Raw genomic sequence first — 22483 nt, forward strand, 5'->3', positions numbered from 1 at the left:
TATTTTTTAGCAAAATAAAAATGTAAAAAGTGTAAATTCTGAAAGACTCAAAAGGAGCAGTGTATTGTTGGGGGAAGAGAAGAGAACCACAGTTCTTCCTTCCTGTATTTTCTGCTAAACAGTTTCCCGTCTTGCGTTTTCTTTCCGCCCTTCCACTTTTTCTGTTGTCCTGCCTGATAATTGCCTCATTGACTGTGGAGGAGGATCAAAGAGCAGCCCGGGACATGTGTCAGAGTGCGCAACAGCTCACGGGAGTTTAAAGCCTCATATGTCGCAGGCTGACACTGCGGTGCTCAGATTAGCCCTCATTGTGACACATGAATGCCAAACGGCTGTTTGACTGTCAGCGATGCATCCCCACAGCAAGTGATCTCCAGCAGGGTTTTTCAAAGAGACCGACATTAATCTGCGCTAAGAAAGATCGCATTAATCTCTTCTCCTCATTCCTGAAGTAGTGGGGATGTAATCCTTTCACTGTCATTTTGCTCTGCCTTGTTTTTGATTAATTCTTAGTTTATTTGAGTTGGCTAATTTAAAGTTTGTTTTGGTCTTTTTAAGTCTGAGGCATGTTTCTAATCAGAAAATATGTTCTCTTAGATCTTGTGCCTAAATGTGACAGTCATATTAAGAAGTGCTTTCTGGGGTCTCGGTTCATGTTTTTCTACTTTTAGGGGAAAGCTACATGTTGACTTGTGATAATTGACTATCTTAACTCAAACATATAGGCTTTGTTCCAGGAAAAACCTAGTGAACTGTCTGCTTCCATTTACATTGGCAGCTTCTGAAAGTAAATCCTAAAAGTGACTGATCAGTTAATGACCACTCATGAGATCCAATGCTGATAACAATAGTCTAGCAAATTTAAGCTGAGGCTCAAGATGACTTAAAAGTATTTAAATTATTAATCAATGATTTAAAAAAAAAAGATTCATTTAATTGTATTATTTATTCATTTAAATTATTATTAACGTATTACTATAATTTAACTCTGAAATGTTAAAAATATACAAAATCAAGATTAAAACTGGAATCACATTTCTTTTTTCTCGCTCAGTTACTATTGTTTTTATTGTACAATGTACAGTTTTTTTTAAAACTGAATCAAGGTTAATTTTAATATCAGCACTCCCAGTTTCTGTTAATGGTTTGAAAACAAGCTGCTTTGTCATAACTACAGCAGAAATACTGCCGGATCCTTCAAATATTCAAATTCGATATACCCATACCACTAAACCTCTTTCTAATCTTACCCGTATCTCACCTCAATAGCAGCAGAAGTGTGTTCTGCAATACAACATGAAGACAATAAGTATATTGCACCTAACAATTATTTGTTTTTGATTCAAGTACATTGTAGTTAAAGACACTATATAATATTAAGTGGGACCTTTATTTTTTAGTGAGATTTTAATCATACTGTACCTATTTTGGTTACAGTTTATTTGAAGGTGTACTTGTTGCAGTGTTATCATACATTTAAGTACCGAGTAAAATATATTAACAATATGTACTTACTATAGGGTTCGTTTTAGGATTTGGGTTTGGTTTAGGGTTAGTTGCATGTAATTATGCATAATTTATCGTTATTACTACAGTAAGTACATATTTAAAGAGGACACTGTAAAATAGTGTTACTGCAACTTTTATTAATCTTTGTAATGTTGACTGTATTATAATGACTTTCAAACCCGCCCAACATTTCCACTGAGCTAGTCACTGTGCATTCTGGTATTTCCTTATGCACAAAGACCAAAACAAACACTGCATCTCAAATCGAATACTTCCCTACTGAACAGTATTTGAAAAACAGTACGGCAAAAGAGTAGTATGTCTTAATAAAACAGTAGGCGAAAAGTCCCTGGATGACCTACTACTTCTGCCGAGATTCTCGAGTGTGCATTTGATAGACACTTTATTATCCCATGAGGCCACAGGAGAGGATTTGTGAATGGCAGTGAGCATTTTAATATTGCCACCTACTGTGAGGCACACCATTAGTTTTGGGTCTGTTATGCTTACAGATGCTGTCTATGTAGGCAGCTCACTAGGTATTGGAACATAGATATAGACAGCAGATATTTGTAAAGATTTTTACGACCTTTTCTGAATTTTGTGTTCCGTAGTCCAGCCTCCTCACAGCAGTGCAGTGGCAGCAGCGCAGCAGGGCGGTTACGAGATCCCCGCTCGTCTCCGAACTCTCCACAACCTGGTGATCCAGTACGCCTCACAGGGCAGGTATGAGGTGGCCGTTCCTCTCTGCAAACAGGCTCTGGAGGATCTAGAGAAAACATCTGGACACGATCATCCCGATGTAGCCACCATGCTGAACATTCTCGCCCTCGTTTACAGGTCAGCAACGAACTTTACCTCTGAAATATGTATTGGTTTACTGTCTGCTCGGAATACTTTAATGTACAATTTTAACCATGTTGGTCATAAGTCCTGCTCATTTATGTACACTACCTTTCAAACGTTTGGGCTCAGTATTTTCTTTTTGAAAAATTCATACTTTTATTTAGGAAGGATGCATTAATTTAATCATTTCAAATAATTGCTGTTTTTGAATTTTGTATTCATCAAAGAATAATGAAAAAATACATCATGGTTTCCACAAAAATATTAAGAAGTACAACTGTGTTCAACATTGTTAATAATAAGAACTGTTTCTTGAGCAGCAAATCAGCATATTAGAATGATTTCTGAAGGGTCATGTGACACGGGACTGGAGTATGATCCTGGAAATTCAGCTTTGCATCACAGGAATAAATGACATTTTAAAATATATTAAAATAGAAAACATTTTAAATTGTAATAACATTTCACAATATTACTGTTTTTACTGTGTTTTCGATCAAATAAACTCAGCCTTGGTGAGTTTAAAATGTAAAAAAACAAGCACTTTTGAACAGTAGTGTAAGTGTCATTCAAAAGTAATTCATGTTTTGTTTCATGTTAAAATACTTTCTTCTATCACAAGTAGGGATGTGATGGTATGAAAATTTTATATCATGATTATAGTGACCAAATTTATCGTGATTATAAATATTATCACGGTTTTGTTAAAACGAGATGGAAAGTGTTCAAAAAGAACTGATGCTCACACTGAAAACATTACAACAAGTTTTATATTTGAAAATCAACAAACAACAAGTAAAACAAGCAGCTCTATGCACTTTTAAAAGCACGATTCTGTTGTGTGGCATTTCCTTATAATGACCGTCGTCAATAGCAACGCATTATACAGCGCACATCCATGTATCACAACGGACGCGGGCTCTCATTTCATTTAAATACAACTTGCCGTCTTGCTGCTTTGTTTTTTGATTGTATTGAAAATGAAATCATTGTTAATTTGTTTACAGAGTTTGATAATATTGTTGTGATCATCTTGCCTGGTCGAGATTTGTACGCTGTACAAAATGGATTTAACATGTAAGATTTAAAACATTAATCTCAATTCAATATGTCCCCGTAATTATGTGGTAAAACAAAAAATCGGTGTAATAAGTGTACAATAAATATACATTATTATCTCTTAAATGTCACTCTTAATAGCCTTGTCTTGTTTGAACTTCATTCATTCATTCATACATTCATTCGTCTTTGGCTCAAAGCCACTTGCTGCAAACTTTTCTCCGCGGAAGCTTCATGTTCATTTCAAGTGAGTGAGATAAAATATTGCAACTCCAAACAAAATTTTGTGCCCATATATTTCCCAGACGTAGTTTTGTTATTGAGGTCAAAGTTAACTTTCCTTGCATTCGCTACAACAGTGGATGATGGTCACTCAAGACGACTCGGCAGATTTGAAGTGTTTTGAAGTATTGCAGCGACTTTTTTTGTGCATGATCTGCAGACAGAGTGACCATCCTCGAATAAGTTTCCCTCAGGACTTTTGTAAAAGCCAAAATATTACCACACCTCAGATTTGGTCCTTTTAAAAGGCTGCGTCAGGCTGTTGCTGGCTGGACAGGATTTATAGTAATTTATTAAAATCGCGATAATCAAACACGGTTTTAATGATAATTAAATTTTAAACTATAATACTAACCGTCAATACATTTTATCGTGGTTTATAGTGAAACCGGTAATCGTCCCATCCCTAATCACAACTTAACATGCAGCAGTGCTTTAAGTGGAACAATTGCCTTGTGAATCTCTAATTTTAATGTTAATCTTAAACTGCAGTTATGGTATCAACATGTGCTTTAAACAAATGGGCTGAGAACCACCTCCTCCATAGCTTTAGTTATAAACGATGCTAATATCCGGCTCGCAAGCCGTTGGGATATTAGGCTATTGTGCCATCATCACCCCGTTGCCATGGAAACAGCTTTTTGTGAGAAAGGGCTTTGCAACAGCCCTTTGTTGCACAAAGAGTCGCAATAGATTGATGTGAAAGTGTTTTCTGCTCTCCAGGGACCAGAATAAATACAAAGAGGCAGCAAACCTCCTTAACGATGCATTGGCCATCAGAGAGAAGACCCTGGGCAAAGACCACCCTGCGGTAAGAACCGGTCCTGCCCCCATCTGTCTGCTCTCCACATTACAGTCTGTCTGTATACTGTGTCCTAGTATATTGTGTGTGTGTGTGTGTGTGTGTGTGTGTGTGTGTGTGTGTGTGTGTGTATTGAAATAAGCGGCACAGACTGCTGAAGTTTATTGAGTTTGTCATGTGAAGCTCACTTCTTGCCCTCTCATCAGGACCAGCGTCCCACAATTTTCTGCAGAGGTTAGATGCTTTAACACCTCTTATAGACCTGTCTTCTGTTTCATTCTTTATCTTCTACCTGGCTGTTTCCTAAAACTGGATGAAATACTGAAATTCACAATATATTTATGATTTTCTGGGCGATATGAAATTAAACAACATTGTGAAAACCATAATGATTAATGCACTTTTGCGACTGGTTTCACAATCCTTCCTCGTTTCACAAATTTCAAGTGTGTTAACAACAATATTTTATTACTTAAATATTTGCTGTCTCTGAATTAGAATCTGAGTTAGAATCAGGCGATTTGATTAATATACATATATATATATATATATATATATATATATATATATGTATATTATATATATTATATGTATTTATAAATATCGTATCATATTCAATATTTTGATTATATAAAATATAAGTTGTTTAAACATAATGATTAAATATTATTCATGCCCTGGTTATTTAATTTATTTTTTACTTTGTTTTAGTGCTTTTATTAAATAAGAGTTCCTCTGATTTAAAAAAAGCAACCCTTTTTAAAACACAATTTCAGAATAAATATGTAAATCTGGAGATATGAATATAATATAAATATCTAATATTGTCACAAGGCCAAAACATTTTTTCTTTTTCTTGTCACTCTTGCCGTCTATCACACTCATATGTGTCTCACATGCACTGAAGTATCTTAATCAAAGGTTGATCAGAACTCATCTGTTACAATGCACAGGGTGTATGCGTGTTAGTCTACCCACACTTGGAAAATTTGACCTTGATCGGATTTCCAGCAAGTAATCATTTTCTGTAAGATGACATGACTAATTGTATATAAATGATTGCACCAATTCAGAATCATTGATTGGTTGAATCATAGAATGAGTTCTAAATGTATCTGTGTATGTAAATATGTGTATTTTTTTCCTGTGTATGCAGGTGGCTGCCACTCTGAACAACCTGGCCGTTCTTTATGGCAAACGAGGGAAGTACAAGGAAGCAGAACCTCTGTGTAAAAGGGCTCTGGAGATCCGAGAGAAGGTGGGTCAGAGGTCAAATGAACGAATCATGTGTATGACTTCGTAGCAAATGTAATCTTGGATTCTTTCCCTACCGGTTTTGCCTCTCAAAACATAACTCACAATCACCTTTCTCTCCCTCTCCTCCATTCATCCCTGTGTGTTTCTAAGGCTTAAAGGGTTAGTTCACCCAAAAATGAAAATTAAGTCATTAATTACTCACCCCCATGCTGTACCAACCCCGTAAGACCTTCGTTCATCTTCGGAACACAAATGAAGATATTTTTGATTAAATCTGAGAGGTGGATCCCTGCTACATAGGCTGCCAGAGGGAATGAAACTTGACGGCCCAGAAAGTCATTAAAGAAAATGTTTAAATATTCCATGTGCCTACAGTGGCTCAACTATAAGTTTATCAAGCGACGAGAATACTTTTTCCCCGAAAAAAAAAACATAATAACGACTTTATTCGACTATTCCTTTTCTTCCTTGTGGGCCTGAGACGAGAGTTCAAGAGATTTCCACGACGCATGCGCGAGAACTGAGAAGAGAACGTTCTTCTTCTAATACTTCTTGTTCAGTTCTCGCGCATGCGTCGTGGAAATCTCTTGAACTCTCGTCTCAGGCCCACAAGGAATGAAAAGGAATAGTCGAATAAAGTCGTTATTATGTTTTTTTTTTCGGGAAAAAAGTAGTCTCGTCGCTTGATAAACTTATAGTTGAGCCACTGTAGGCACATGGAATATTTGAACATGTTCTTTAATGACTTTCTGGGCCGTCAAGTTTCATTCCCTCTGGCAGCCTATGTAGCAGTGATCCACCTCTCAGATTTAATCAAAAATATCTTCATTTGTGTTCCGAAGATGAACGAAGGTCTTACGGGGTTGGTACAGCATGGGGGTGAGTAATTAATGACTTAATTTTCATTTTTGGGTGAACTAACCCTTTAAGAATAAAGCATCCATTCTTGGAAGCTCTCAGGAGAGATGTGAAAAAACTCTTGAAACATTTATCTTCTGAAACCCCTTTTCTTTTCTTGGGGTTTAATACTATTCTACTGCTACTTCAACATTCCTCCTTTATTTTTAAAGGCTAAAACTTTTCAAGTCATTTCACACTCATGCCTCTTTTTTTAGAGATCTTACAATACGTCAGGAAGACCGACACCTTTCTTCCCGAATAGAACATTTATACGTTTTTCCTTACCTATTGAAATGAATTTGCTGTTTCAGTTAACCATTTAGGACATACTATTTTCTTTTACTTGGGAGTTTAATTGTGATATTGCTCTTCTGTAGTTCTCTGTGCACACTTTTTTTCTCCTCCTCTTATCCAAAAATACCACATTGCAGAATAACACACCTGCAGCAGCCGCAGACCCTCCGTACAGATGAAAATGTTGTGCTTCTTAGACACTCTATTCCCATTCCCTCCCGCTGCGTCACAGATTTATTTTGATCTCTTTATGGAGAGTGTTCTTCTAAGCCTGTGTGATAAAGCTCTTACTGCAAGTCTTGAGAGTCTTACTCGGAGTGCTGCGTCTCACACATGCAGAGCTGAGAGAAAGAGCTTAGACAACCTGCTAAATTCAAAATCTCATCGCTTAACTTCTGCAGACATTCCATATTTTCCTTTCTAGTGCGTCATGACCAAAATCTTACACTGCCATTCAAAGAAATAAATGCTTTTAATCAGCAAGGATGCATTACATTTATCAAAAATGACGGTAAACATTCATAATATTATAAAATAATTCTATTCCTAATAAAATTATGTTCTTTTGAACTTTCTATTCATCAAAGTATCCTGAAAAAAATGTATCATGGTTTCCACAAGAAAAGCAGTGCAACTGTTTTCAACACTGATGATAATATGAAATGTTTCTTGAGCAGCAAATCAGCATATTAGAATGATTTCTGAAGGATCATATGACACTGAAGACAGGAGTAATAATACTGCAAATTCATCTGGAAAATATTTATAACATTTCACAGTATTACTGTTTAAACTGTATTTTTGATCAAATGAATGCAACCTTATTGAGAATCAGAGACATAAAAAAAAAAATTTACAGACAGCAAAGTTTTGAATGGTAGTGTACATATAATGGTATATATCACAATGTAGTTTATCTATTGTTTATATATTATAGTTTATGTATTAGATCAGTTTGTTTTATAAGATGTTTTGATCATTTTTCTTTTATAGTATTGCTGTTGCCACTGTTTTATAAAAGCCTTTTAGGGGTTTTTAATCACCATGGTAGAATAACTAAAACACTTGGTATCTATAGAGTAGTCCATGTATGACATCAGAACCCGCAATACTAATTTCTTTGAGAGTTTCCTATGGGGGTTTCGATTTATGTGTAAAATTAAAGCTTGTGGTAAACATAACTTGACAATACTTTTTCGTTTTGGTCTACAACAAATCCAAAATTGCACAAACCCATAGCGAAAGAGTGAATTTTGAATCAGTTATGTTCATTTTTGAAAACGTACGTTTTTAATAAGTAACTAGAAGAGACAGATTTGGATGTGATGTGAGTGTGTGCAGTGTACATTTTAGAACAAAACTTCAAAGTATCATTGAGTTGTTTACCACAGTCTTTATTTTACTCATAAATTAAAAAAACCCATAGGGAATTCTTGAGGGAACAAGCGGCGAACCAGTTGGCAAAGGTTTTCTTTCAACTTAAAAAAACATCGAATCACATTGGTCACAGAGCCCTTCACTGTGAACAGTCAGTATCTCTCAACACGAGCCTAACAACAACTGAGAGGTAGAGGGATAATCAGAGATGCTCATTGTAATTAATCAATAAAATCCCCCTTAAGGCCTGTGTTTTATAAACGGAGATGGAGACCGCTTAGAATGATATCAGGAATAATTTCATTTCAAACATATTTCAAATCAGGTGAAATTGAAGTGAAGGCCAAGTATGGTAACCCATATTTGGAATTTGTCCTCTGCATTTAACCCATCCAAGTTAGTGAACACACATTAGGAGCAGTGAGTAGTGAAAACACACACACACTGCAAACTGTGGACACACACACCCATTGCAGTGGGCTTTAATTTTTGCTGTGGCACCTGAGGAGCAATTAGGGGTTTGGTGCCTTGCTCAATGTCACCTCAGTCGTTTCCTGGCGGTATTGAGTATCGAACCCGCGACCTTTGGGTAACAAGTCCAATTCTTAGGTCACGACTGCCCCAATCAGCCCCAAATCGACAGTGAAATCTAATGACATTAGTATCATAAATGCTGCTCAAATCACTCTAAAAAAAGTTCAGGTCATTTGCATGTAATATGTAAATCTCTGGTTCCTAAACTTTTTCTGCCGGGCCCCTTTTCGTTGGTATAGAAAAATATTTTCAAGCCCCCGCCTACATGCCCCCATATTAAGACGCTCTCAGACATGACCTTGTTTGTATTTATTTGAAACATTATAATCAATACAGTACTTCAACTTCTCAACTTTAACTGGCTTCTTTTTGTCTTCGTGATGTGAAGTCTCTAAGTGGCGTCTTAACTTGTTCAGCTCAATACTGTCAGAAGTTAATATTTTGACACACTGTGGTTTCTCTTAATTACCCACAATTGTACTGGTGATGAATCAGAGGGCTGTCTAGAGACGACAAAGCAAACGTTGCAAACTCATTGTCCTTTTTGTCAAAAGTTGCGTAAGTGCTTGAAGCACACCAGAAATAGAGCGAGGCATTAGTTTAAGGTGGAAAATTTGTTGTGGCGCTGACGTTCAAACACATCCATTATTCTCACATAGAATAACAATGTAAAAGGAGCAAAAACGTGAGACACAGGGCATTGGGGAAAAAGTGGAAGTGGAAAAAATTTGTAAGCTTTAGAAAGGGTCTGTTCACACAGAATGTCTTTTGGCATTTCATTGCCCTGCATTTCCATTGTTTTTCTTTGTAAACGTGTTTGGCCATTGTGCTCGTGTCTCAATTTTTTTTGCAGAATCTCGTGTCTGACACTGCATTCTAAAAGCACTCCAGTTAAAAGAAGTTACACTTTAAAAAATGCATTTCTAGAACTTGCAATTTTTGCAGTTACACTGACCTGTTTTAACCACTAAAACGTGTTCCGTGTGAATGGCCTCAGATGCGTTTAAAAGTTGAACAACTTTTTACTTGAGCGCCACATTTTTAGAACCCCATGTCATGTGCAAGACATTGCAAAAAGTGTGAATACAATGTCAAACACTTCCATGTTTACATAGAAAAATAATGGAAAAGCAGCGCAGTGGACTGCAAAAATAGGGGCTTTTGCACCGGAGGAACCTTTTCATATTTCCAAGAACTATTGGCGGAAGTACCCGGATTTTGGCGTGTTTGCAGAACTAGGAACGATTTTAGTTCTAGGAACTCCTTTTGGAGGAACTAATTTAGCTCCTACTTCAGAGCAGGGTCTAAACCAACACTATAGGAATTATCAGTGACGTTAGTGTACCCTGATTGGCCGAACACACGCGAAACATCAGCACCCGCCATTTAAAAAAAAGCTATAAACACACAGATTATAGCCTATATATTTACTCCAGAAACTAACTCTACGAACATGGATAATAGTGATAGATGGACCTCTTAACCATTACGCTGAGGAGAAAATCCAACGCAACTTTGAGGGGACCAAGTGAAACATTATTGTAATTCTGCTCAGCTAGCAAAACTGGTCATCAACCACACTTCATACGCTTATAGTCACGCTTTATTTATATAGCGCGTTTTACAATACAGATTGTTTCAAAGCAGCCTTATAGAGATAACAGGAAAATAATGTTTTAATAATAATGTTAAATATAAAATTAAAGGTCCCCAACTAAGCAAGCCAAAATCCAATGTCGATAAAGGCGAGAAACCGGGCTCAGTCGGGGGGGCCAGTTCTCCTCTGGCCAACGAACGAACCGTGTATGATTATGATTCAGGCAGCATTACAGGTCAGAGGTCAGATTGGATCGGAACATTATATTATGCAGTTCATCTGTGTAAAGACCCGAGTCATCACGCGCGTATGGAGACGAGTTTGTTGAGGATCAGTGCCGATGGCTGTCGTGTCAATGAGGCCTTTATATTCTATAAAACCTTTTCATATACTGTCTACTTTCTATGTATAACAGTTCTATCAACGTATTAGACAGGACTGTTAGACCGATCATAAAATAATGAACACAGAGAATGCAAGCACTATATGCTCATGCTTTGGCTGGTGTTCTCAACGCCGTCAAAATAAAGGTTAGCCGCACCGTCAAAATATAAGCCACAACAACAACCACGGCTTACGTCACTTCAGAGTTCCTACTGGCGGTGGGAATGCAACCAGGAAAACGTTCCTAAGGGAACCATTAGTTCTATCCTGGTGTAGGAAGCCCCTAATGTGTTCTGTGTAAACGGCTCTTAAGAGGGCCTATTTTAACTGGTAATTGGGACCGTTCCTACAGCCACCATAGTAAGCTTTGAGATAAATAACCAGGTCATCCCCTCTCTGTAGGTGGTTGTATACTACTACAATCAGAGTAACACAGATAAGGCAGCTGAATAACATGGGCTATGTTTGTGTTTGTGTGTCAGGTGCTGGGAAAGGACCACCCTGATGTTGCTAAGCAGCTGAATAATCTGGCCTTGCTGTGTCAGAACCAAGGCAAGTATGAAGAGGTGGAGTACTACTACCAGAGAGCCCTGGAGATCTACCAGACCAAACTGGGCCCTGACGACCCCAATGTGGCCAAGACCAAAAACAACCTGGTACCAACACACTCACAATTCACACTCCCACTTCACACTCCCCATTCGTTTAACTAGCAAACATACCTCCATTTGTGGAGTAATGCATTTCTGAGCATGTTTAGAGAAAAACAAAACCTCCAGTATACATTTGTCTTAATAAATAATGGATTAACTTTGCAATCGAATATCCCATTAGAATAACACAGATTCATTTTGTAATGATCTTCTGTCTGGTCAGTCTTTTTAATTAACAGTAAGAAATATATCCATATGGTGTGTTGTCTGTAATGTTTGTAGTGCAGGATTTCTGTCGTCTCAGCAAATTATACACATGGGATATGGCTCATTCTGCTTTCAGTGTAATGGAAGAAGCTTTCAGAGTAAATAGTTGTGCTAGGCTTGGGCGGTATCCAAATTTTGATACCGTCAAACCTCCTCCCTTTTTTACCGGGGTATACGGTATTACCGTGACTAATAAAAAATTATGACATAAGGCTCAGACAGCGTCACCAAACTGTTGGCTTGTGCCTACACCGTTAAGAAACTGAATACCAGATCGGGCAAAAAAACCCCCCAAAAAAAATCAAGGCCAACCCACGCACGTCGTGTCTGATCCCGGCTGACTGCGTTAAATGTAATTATGAGCCGGAGCCCTATTTAGACTCGACTATTTTTAATACGTGGGCCGTTATAATATGGTGGCGCCAAATAATTTTTTAGATATAAATACTATTTATAAATGAGCAAAAATGGGACACTTAATAATATTTAATTATTTTAATTATGACAATTAAAGTATTCATTTTATTAATTAATTTAAATTAAATTAACAAGCAAGAAGTGCATTTGTAAATCCGGTGACACGCGTCCATTGATTTTTATTAATACAACTTTTCTGTCAGTGCTGCAAAGATTAAGTTGACGATCGCCATCTCCTAGTGAACGCGCATATATAGAGAGAAATGCAAATCATGGATTACATAATCAGAAGGTATAGGCTAGCCTTTTTCTTTTCATTTTGAATTGTTTCGTTTAAAGAAATTGACGATTGATATCTCCGTAGTGAACGCGCCTATAGAGAGAAATGCACATCATGGATTAATCTCAGAGTATGCTGCCTATATTTCTTTTCCTTTTGAATTGTTTCGTATAGAGAAATTGACGAATCGCCATCTCCATAGTGAACGATAGAGAGAAATGCACATCATGGATTACATAATCAGCGAGTAGGCTAGCCTATTTCTTTTCGTTTTGAATAGTTTCGTTTAATGAATTTGATGATCGCCATTTACGTATGAACGCGCATAGAGAGAAATGCACATCATGGATTAAATAATCAGCGAGTGGCCTATTTCTTTTTCGTTTTGAATTGTTTCGTTTAATGAAATTTCAAGCTTTATTTAGATATCTGTCATGTCTGTGAGATATACACTGAGTTTCGGTTAATTTATGATGAGATTTCAATGCAAGTGACCGCGGCGCGCCAGCGCACGATCATGTCATGATTGTTGTCTGCTATATTTGATTCTTATTTATTAAATCCAAGCAATTGGTTTATATAAAAATTATTAAAATTAAGATACAATTTATACAAAACGAAATTCACTTTAAAGAAAGGCTTTTTACAAAATGAAACTTAATTAAGTGGTCAATGTCTGACTCCCGATGTATCCCATCTTACTCGTGCTGTTCAGTTTTCATTATCAACGTAAAAAAAATTACATTATAATATTTTAACAAATATAAACTAATGCGCTAATTTAATGAACTCGGGGCAAACTGCATCCTCGCAGCAGTGAGTGGGTGGTTGTTTCGGAGATGCGACATTAGGTTAGAGGTGTTTCCATCTCTCGCGGTCACCTTTTTTATTGCAACATTTACAAATTGCCTCGTCAGTATTTACCGCCTCTCCCTTCTCTCTCTCTCTCTTTCTCCTCCACACTGTCACTTGATGACAACTACATAAGCATTTTTAGGCATTGAATAAATTATATTTATATATTATATATAAGTGCCGGTAATGACGGTATTGAAACTGATACCGTTGCTGTTTTAAGACCCCGCGGTATACGATATTACCGTAATACCGCCCAACCCTAGTTAAGACTGAAACATCTTTAAGCTACGGAGCCCCCAAAGGGACATGGTGAAGGAAAGAAATATGAGATGGCATGAAAAATAATATATGTCAGTGCTTTTGCGTTTTCTCATAAAAGATTTGCGTTCTCCCTCTCAAAGAACACAAAAGTTTCTCAAAAATGCTTGGCATTCAAAACCTTTGCATTCCCCTGAGTTTAGGCTCATTTTTGTGACGCGCTCAAGTTCACGGAGACAGACGGTTTTATTTTACAAAAGCACAACCTTTTTGTTGTTATTGTGAGTTTACACAAATAAAAATTTTTTTTTTTTACAGTTACAAATGATGTATGTATAGATGCAAGTGATCGTGCCGGCGCCTCCATGTCATGCTGTAAGCGCGCTAAACTTTAGCTTCCACACTCCGCACAAATGCTTGTATGTGCTCCTAATTATAGTGCACATTTATCTAGGTTAACGTTAGAGCAAGTGACCAAGTAAAGTTGCTACTACTTACATGTTTCAAATGATAAGGCATATTTGAGGTCGATGGATGATATGCAAACATTTGGATTTCCTGCCTGACATACTGTAATTACCACAAGAACAATCTTTCCCTCATGGTCTGCATTACTTCGCCACTTTCTGTGGAGTTTTTTTTTGTTTGTTTGTGACTAACCGACTAATATAAATTTTGGTCGACTAGCGTTTAGTTGACTATTAGGGGGCAGCCCTAGTTTTGAGAGTGAACACAAAGTTTCTCTTGGGAATGCGAAAGTTTTGCAAGGGACGGTAAAGTTCTTGCGAACGAACGCAAAGTTTTTCAGGGGATTGCAAAACTTTAGCGAGCGCAAAAGGATTGAAATATATTTTTTCCATTACCATGTCCCTTTAGGGGCTCCTTATTCAGCAGACGTTGATAAGATGTACTTTGTATCAGCCATTGATCTTTATCAGACAATTATTTATCAAACGGCAATCAAGCACAAGCACCAAAGGTCGATGTATGTAGAAATAAATTAGTGTATTTATCGTATTGTAGGGTCTTTCTTTTTTCCTGCACATAATATAGTCAATAAATATACTTGGTCAAATGTAATCTAGAAAATTTATACAAATAAGTACATCCCTGTTACTGACCCATTTCTCTCTCTTTCTCAGGCTTCATGCTACCTGAAACAGGGGAAATTTAAGCAGGCCGAGACTCTATACAAGGAGATCCTGACCAGAGCCCATGAGAGAGAATTTGGCTCTGTAGATGGTATGTGTGTTTTTTCCTGACCCAAGCATTTTTTATAATATCTTTTTACATTGTTCTCTATGGAATATTAAAATGTGCTCAACACTATTCTACTTAAAAATAAAACTTTCTAAGCATGTTTTATACAGTCAGCAGCAGCGACACAGCTTACCACACTGGAAACTTGCAGAATTCAAAGTGAAGCTTAACATGCTCCTTAGAGCTGAAAGATTTGTTATTTATTCTTTATATATTTGTTATGATTTTGCTGGCGATATAAAATGAATACTCTTTGAGAAAATGGCAATATTTGGCAGATTTATTTGCCAGATATTTTGTAAGATTATAAATGTTTTTTTTACCGTCACTTTTGATCAATTTAATGCATCCTTTCTTACTGACCTCAAACTTATGAACAGTAGTATGTATTAAAATATTATAATTAGAAATGGTAAATGTTGATGTGGGATGTATTGATTAATTTCAGTGTCTGAAATATATCAAGAATATATTATGCACAAACACTTTCAAACTTCTTTTTGTTATTCTAGTTCTGGGGCCAATTGCATAAACATAGCCATTATGTTAAGATAGTGTCTTAAGAACTAGCATGACCCGTCCAACTAGCAGTTAGTCAAGGGGCAGTTAGCATTACTTTTCGGTATCAAATTAGGCCAATCTACTTTTTTATGTAACTGACTTAAAGTTATGAGCAGTTTTAAAGAGAAAAATGTGATTACTAACTTGTAAGACTAGTCTTGGTGGTTTATGCACTTAATGGTTTATGCATCTTCTTTCCTTCTCTTACATGCTCTTTCTCACACACACACACACACACACACACACACACACACACACACACACACACACACACACACACTGGCAGGAAGACATGTTGGTTAATTGTGAAGCTCTAACCAAGAGCTCATTTGTAAGCTAAAAGCTCCCACTGTTTCTGTCAGTGAGGTCAATCGTCACCTCAGGCACTAGAAACACTATCACTCATTATATTGAACTTAAAGTAACACTATGTAGTTTTTCAACCTTCATAATATATTTCCAAGACCCTTGTGATGGTACATCGACTTACAATAGGTTAAATGACACGTCTGCCATAGCCTGTTGTGGTCTGTATCGCTTTTACTGACACTATGTAACTTCGGGTTTCGGGTAGTAGCCGGAGCACAAAAAGAACTACAAAATTCAACTGCTTTACGGCATACATAGTTTTTCTTCGTTTGTGATGTCTTTCATAAAATCATTTATCATACTCTACCTTGTCTGTGGCCATTGTTGATTCCAAAGCCAGTGCTGGATAAACAGCGAGCGTGCGACTGTAGGCTGCGGTAGGCTAAATTATTTACGACAGCGGTAATGGACAATTCCGCTTCCAACCTGTAGGGTGACCGCAGAGGAAAAGTTCCTTGGTGTTGCTTTAATAGCTAGGTATGTGTGTGTGTGTCTGTGTGTTTGGCCTTAAAGTGATGTTGTTTTTATGTCCTTTGTTTCCACCTGCAGATGAAAATAAACCTATCTGGATGCATGCAGAGGAAAGAGAAGAACAGAGCAAGGTGAGAACAGGTCAAGGGTCAGAGGATGAGAGTAATGTTTATACTACAGTATGTTTTAATGTTGAATATCAGCACTGTCCAGATGGCACTTTCAGTGTTTTTGAGAGCTTGTTTCTAAATGCTTTCTGTGTTTCAGGGCAAGCAGAAGGATGGCTCTCCGTTTGGAGAGTATGGTGGCTGGTACAAGGCCTGTAAAGTAGACAGGTCAGATATTCCCTCATCTGCTGCATGCATTGAAACAAGTATACACAATTTGCTTAGCTTCAAGATTTTACAGTCTTACTTCTGCAGAATCACAATGAAATGTTTTCCTGTCTGACTTCTGCCGCCTGCAGCCCCACTGTGACGACCACACTGAAGAATCTTGGTGCTCTCTACAAGAGACAGGGCAAGTTTGAGGCTGCAGAGACCCTGGAGGAGGCGGCTTTGCGCTCCAGAAAACAGGTGTGTGTGTGTGTGTGTGGTCTGTTGGTGAAATACAAATAGGCCAGCTGTCACTCAGGGTTCAATAGGTTTTTATTAAAGGTGCTCTAAGCGATGTCGGGTGACATCACTTCTTGTTGACGTTTAAAGTATTGTCAAACAAAACAAAGGCTAGCTAGACCCTCCCTCCTCCTCATCCGCGCACTAACCCCCCAAACCACACCCCCAAACCCTTCTTATAGGTTATTGGCTGGAACAGTTTGTTATGTTTCGTGGTGCGGGTAAGGCCAGTTTGTTTTTGTTGCCGTTTGTGGAGCCTGGGGTGTCTGCAGTGACCGTGTTTTTTTTTTACAGTGTGTTCAGGGGACAGGCAGCTAACGGATAGTGAGGAGATGTTTGTTGTATGTGACAAAAAAAGTTTTGGCCTAAAAAATGCGTGACATTGCTTTGCAATTTACATTGCAATTTAGCTTGGTCATATTAGAGCATACGGCACTTGCATCGAACAAAGTTTGGGTGAAGCCAGAATGTGTATCCATCGACTGAAACATACATGAACCTAACTCTGCCTGTCTGTTTACGCGTATTTTTAACAAACCATATTATATATGTGTATGTGTTGTCAGATTTGAGATGAATCACAGTGCAAGTGCGTATTAAATGTGTTATATTAATATATAATATATTGTGTTTGGGTGTGTATGTGTATATATATATATATATATATATATATATTATGTGTGTATATATAAATATATTATGTGTATATAAAACATTTTATATAAATAAAATACTAATATACTGTATATATATATATATATATATATATATATATATATATATATATATATATATATATATATATATATATATATTAAGGGTGTAACGATTTCGATTTTAAATCGAAATCGATCGAAATTAATTCACAAACTCAAAAATCGAAATAAAAAATGGAATCGTCGATACTGCCACGCCCCCATGTCGCGCCCGTGATGGAAAGTTCGGATCGTTTTACTGACTCTATTGTTCAATCTCGTTCATCAAAATTAACTAATCTTTTTTCTAGTCATTTCAGGGGCTTTAAATGTTATACTTTTAACAGGCAAATTCCCCGAACACATCCAACGCAATCTTGATCATATTCTGAATTAAGAAATCATTATAATGCAGTCAAAAGTAATTTACAGGGAACATTAATACTTGACCTTCCGAGTCTTTTGTTCACTTGTCGCGTGACAGAGGCAATGAACGGATCGTTCATGAACGACTCGTCACGGCGCGGGAAAAAAACACACGTGTTGAAAGGATGTGAGTCCTCTAACTTGGACTCTATGCCCGAGCCCGAAATTGACCGATATTTCCCGTCACTATCCTCGGGCCGGGCTCTTGATCTATAGACGTGCACTCCCAACGCAATAGAGTGCGGCGCGGGACTAGATTTGTTGGCCGAGTGCGAGCGCGGGCGGTAATGCACTCACTCTGTGTGTGCGGGAGAATAAAAAGATTCGCGGGACTCCCGCAAACTAGAAATATCTATGAATAAAACATATAAAAACTAATACTAAAAACTAAAACTAATAAAAACTTCATCTGTTGCAGAAAAGCAACAAGAACAACTAAAACAAAATAGAAACGATTTACAGGCCAGAGTTTCTATTTATAACATTGTTGCAGCGTTGAGCGATTTAGCCAATCACAGACATATGTGTTGATTTCTTGAACGCAATGACCAATCAGAAGCATTTAAAATAGACTCTCCTCACCGCTCAAAACGGACTCTTTGTTCAGTGCTGAATTCTGTAAGTTGGCAAATCCTCTAATTATAACAAACAAAGTGTAGGCTATATATTATGAAAGCTAATCAGTCAGCTTCACTGATAACAACAGAGATGTGTGAGTTTGCGATGAACTGATGTCAGTTTTTTAGGAGCAACAGCAACCTGTGCTTAAAATAAAAAATCGAGAATCGAATCTAACTGTGACCTTAGAATCGAAAATGTAATCGAATCGAGGATTTGGAGAATCGTGAGTTCATTATTTTCCATAATGTAATGATAAAAATTAAACTTTCATATATTTTAGATTCATTGCACACCAACTGAAATATTTCAGGTCTTTTATTGTTTTAATACTGATGAATTTTGGCATACAGCTCATGAAAACCCAAAATTCCTATCTCAAAAAATTAGCATATCATGAAAAGGGTCTCTAAACGAGCTATTAACCTAATCATCTGAATCAACTAATTAACTCTAAACACCTGCAAAAGATTCCTGAGGCTTTTAATAACTCCCAGCCTGTTTCATTACTCAAAAACGCAAACATGGGTAAGACTGTCGACCTGACTGCTGTCCAGAAGGCCATCATTGACACCCTCAAGCAAGAGGGTAAGACACAAAGAAATTTCTGAACAAATAGGCTGTTCCCAGAGTGCTGTATCAAGGCACCTCAGTGGGAAGTCTGTGGGAAGGAAAAAGTGTGGCAAAAAACGCTGCACAACGAGAAGAGGTGACCGGACCCTGAGGAAGATTGTGGAGAAGGACCGATTCCAGACCTTGGGGGACCTGCGGAAGCAGTGGACTGAGTCTGGAGTAGAAACATCCAGAGCCACTGTGCACAGGCGTGTGCAGGAAATGGGCTACAGGTGCCGCATTCCCCAGGTCAAGCCACTTTTGAACCAGAAACAGCGGCAGAAGCGCCTGACCTGGGCTACAGAGAAGCAGCACTGGACTGTTGCTCAGTTTTGCATGTCATTCGGAAATCAAGGTGCCAGAGTCTGGAGGAAGACTGGGGAGAAGGAAATGCCAAAATGCCTGAAGTCCAGTGTCAAGTACCCACAGTCAGTGATGGTCTGGGGTGCCATGTCAGCTGCTGGTGTTGGTCCACTGTGTTTTATCAAGGGCAGGGTCAATGCAGCTAGCTATCAGGAGATTTTGGAGCACTTCATGCTTCCATCTGCTGAAAAGCTTTATGAAGATGAAGATTTCATTTTTCAGCACGACCTGGCACCTACTCACAGTGCCAAAACCACTGGTAAATGGTTTACTGACCATGGTATTACTATGCTCAATTGGCCTGCCAACTCTCCTGACCTGAACCCCATAGAGAATCTGTGGGATATTGAGAAGAGAAAGTTGAGAGACGCAAGACCCAACACTCTGGATGAGCTTAAGGCCGCTATCGAAGCATCCTGGGCCTCCATAACACCTCAGCAGTGCCACAGGCTGATTGCCTCCATGCCACGCCGCATTGAAGCAGTCATTTCTGCAAAAGGATTCCCGACCAAGTATTGAGTGCATAACTGAACATAATTATTTGAAGGTTGACTTTTTTTTTGTATTAAAAACACTTCTTTTATTGGTCGGATGAAATATGCTAATTTTTTGAGACAGGAATTTTGGGTTTTCATGAGCTGTATGCCAAAATCATCCGTATTAAAACAATAAAAGACCTGAAATATTTCAGTTGGTGTGCAATGAATCTAAAATATATGAAAGTTTAATTTTTATCATTACATTATGGAAAATAATGAACTTTATCACAATATGCAAATTTTTTGAGAAGGACCTGTGTATATATATATATATATATATATATATAAGATTTTATATATATATATATAAAACATTTTATATATATATATATAATATTTTATGTGTATATTTAACATTTATATATATATAATATCTTGTGTATATATAACATTTTATATATGTATATATATATATATATATATATCATTTATTTTATACATTTTAAATTTATTTTATAATAAATAAATTATGAAAAAAAAATATCTAAATAAGTAAATAAAAATGAAATGTGTGAAATATGTAAGATAATTAAGAATGTTCAAACTGCATTGATTCCTCCAAAAATGACCAAAAAAATAGAACCATGTAAGTTTTTCTAGAAAAAAAGTCACTATAAATTTCTATAAATGGGTAGATAGGTTGTAGGTCAAAGCTAATAAAAATATGATTGTTTTGATCAGACCGTATTTGTTAATTTTGTGTCGTCTGTCTTCCTGCAGGGTCTGGACACGGCACATAAGCAGCGTGTGGCGGAGGTGCTGGGAGACCCTGAAGTACGAGAGAAGCAGCGGAGCCGTGAGAGCCTGACCTCTGACACGGTGAAGTACGAAAGCGGCCCTGACGGAGGAGAGGAAGTGAGTATGAGCGTGGAGTGGAACGGGGTAAGTACAGTACACACCGCCCAGGCCCACACACACTACAATATCTCACGGCCCTCTGAGTCCTGGCAGGCATAAATATTCAGTGAGAGGATAGTGATGTTGGACGGCATGTAATTCTGACCTGACAAGACACAATAATTCCCACATACATCCACCCCACCTCACATCCAGAATTAATCACATGAAGAATAATGCATTAGGATGTGTGCCAGTGCATTGATCAAACTCTGTTTAAGACAGGAAAATGAATCCCTGGAAGCAGATCAAACCTGAAATCAGATAAACTAATTATATCATTACAGTGACTTGTATTGAGTTTAGAATCAAAAGTATGATAGTAACCTCAGTCAGTTCAGCATTAGTGCTCTCAAAGAGCAGCGTGTGGAATTTGCAGGCCTGTTTCTGGGGCTCAAATAGTGTTGGATTGGAGTTACTCTATACTTACTGACTCCATACATCATTGTAGTCATATTCCTCTTGCTGATTGAGTGTCAGATTTATTTATTTGCCTGTAGTGCTTTATAGTGGCCTGACTTGAAACCATATTAACCCTTTCAACCATGAATTAACTCCCATTATATTCATTGACTGCAGAGATTGTTTTTTTACATACTGTTTATATTTAGTAAACATTCTTTATACATAATACACTACCAGTCAAACGTTTGCACTCACTTGACTGAATTTCTGTATGATTTTTTTTTAAAGTTTTGATTTAGAGTCTTATACTGAAATGCTTAAAGTTATAGATACATTTAGATGTCAATTATAATGTTATTTTATATATAATAATAATAATAAATAATAGCAATAATAATGATTATGATCTATTTTATACAATTCTTTTATTAATAGTATTAAATGTAATATATTCTAGTATTAATAAACATTATTGTTATTATTATTATTATTATTATTGTCCAGACATTTAAGTGGTAGTGTATTCATACACATTTGATATATTCAAGAGTATTAATGTCTGATACTCTTTCATTTATATAAGTTAATTATTTTCGTCTTTTATTGTATTTAATAAAATATATGTATATAAAAGAAAAACATGTTTCTTTTACTCTTTTAAACAAGAGTAAAAACTTTAATTATTGATATAAAAAAATTGCTGAGCAGGTGGGTTGCATTATTTAAGTAAATCTCATGCATTTGCAGTTTAAATCACAGCTTGTCTTTTAAACACACTCAATCCTTAAATTAACAGAATTTCTTTTGTGCCAGACACAATGAATTGTTTTTAAAAATGTTCCTTAAGTTTAATGAATTATCCAAATCATCATTTATCTAAACGGAACACATTCATTCATTAACTTCCTCTATGTAGCTTAGCATTAGACGAATATGAACTGCTTCTCTTCTGTAAGGCAGATGTTTCGTAGCTGCTGTTTTGATCATCACACCTCTGCTGTAGTCTCTCTGCAATTCTGAGTCACAACTTTTATGCTGCCGTAGCAACAGTAACCATAGCTCCAAGACAACCAATCAGC

At 37.0% G+C, this 22483-nt stretch overlaps 1 protein-coding gene across 5 annotated transcripts in view; it reads left to right on the forward strand.

The window, feature by feature from the left end:
* Positions 1 to 22483, forward strand: part of klc1a (kinesin light chain 1a) — a 48369-nt gene that overhangs the window by 13082 nt on the left and 12804 nt on the right. For 3 of the 5 annotated variants that reach the window (XM_077197082.1, XM_077197084.1, XM_077197085.1), the window contains exons 6-14: positions 2124 to 2349; positions 4420 to 4507; positions 5655 to 5756; positions 11324 to 11497; positions 14717 to 14816; positions 16314 to 16366; positions 16503 to 16570; positions 16702 to 16810; positions 20823 to 20957. In XM_077197082.1, coding sequence (XP_077053197.1) covers positions 2124 to 2349; positions 4420 to 4507; positions 5655 to 5756; positions 11324 to 11497; positions 14717 to 14816; positions 16314 to 16366; positions 16503 to 16570; positions 16702 to 16810; positions 20823 to 20957 — 1055 coding nt within the window. Of the gene's footprint in view, positions 1 to 2123; positions 2350 to 4419; positions 4508 to 5654; positions 5757 to 11323; positions 11498 to 14716; positions 14817 to 16313; positions 16367 to 16502; positions 16571 to 16701; positions 16811 to 20822; positions 20985 to 22483 lie in introns of all 5 variants that reach the window. The other 2 variants (XM_077197081.1, XM_077197083.1) reach the window with 1 other exon arrangement.

This window comes from Siphateles boraxobius, unplaced genomic scaffold (assembly GCF_051911475.1).
Source record: "Siphateles boraxobius isolate OS27281-9 unplaced genomic scaffold, OSU_SipBor_1 37, whole genome shotgun sequence".
NCBI classification, from domain to species: Eukaryota; Metazoa; Chordata; class Actinopteri; order Cypriniformes; family Leuciscidae; genus Siphateles; species Siphateles boraxobius.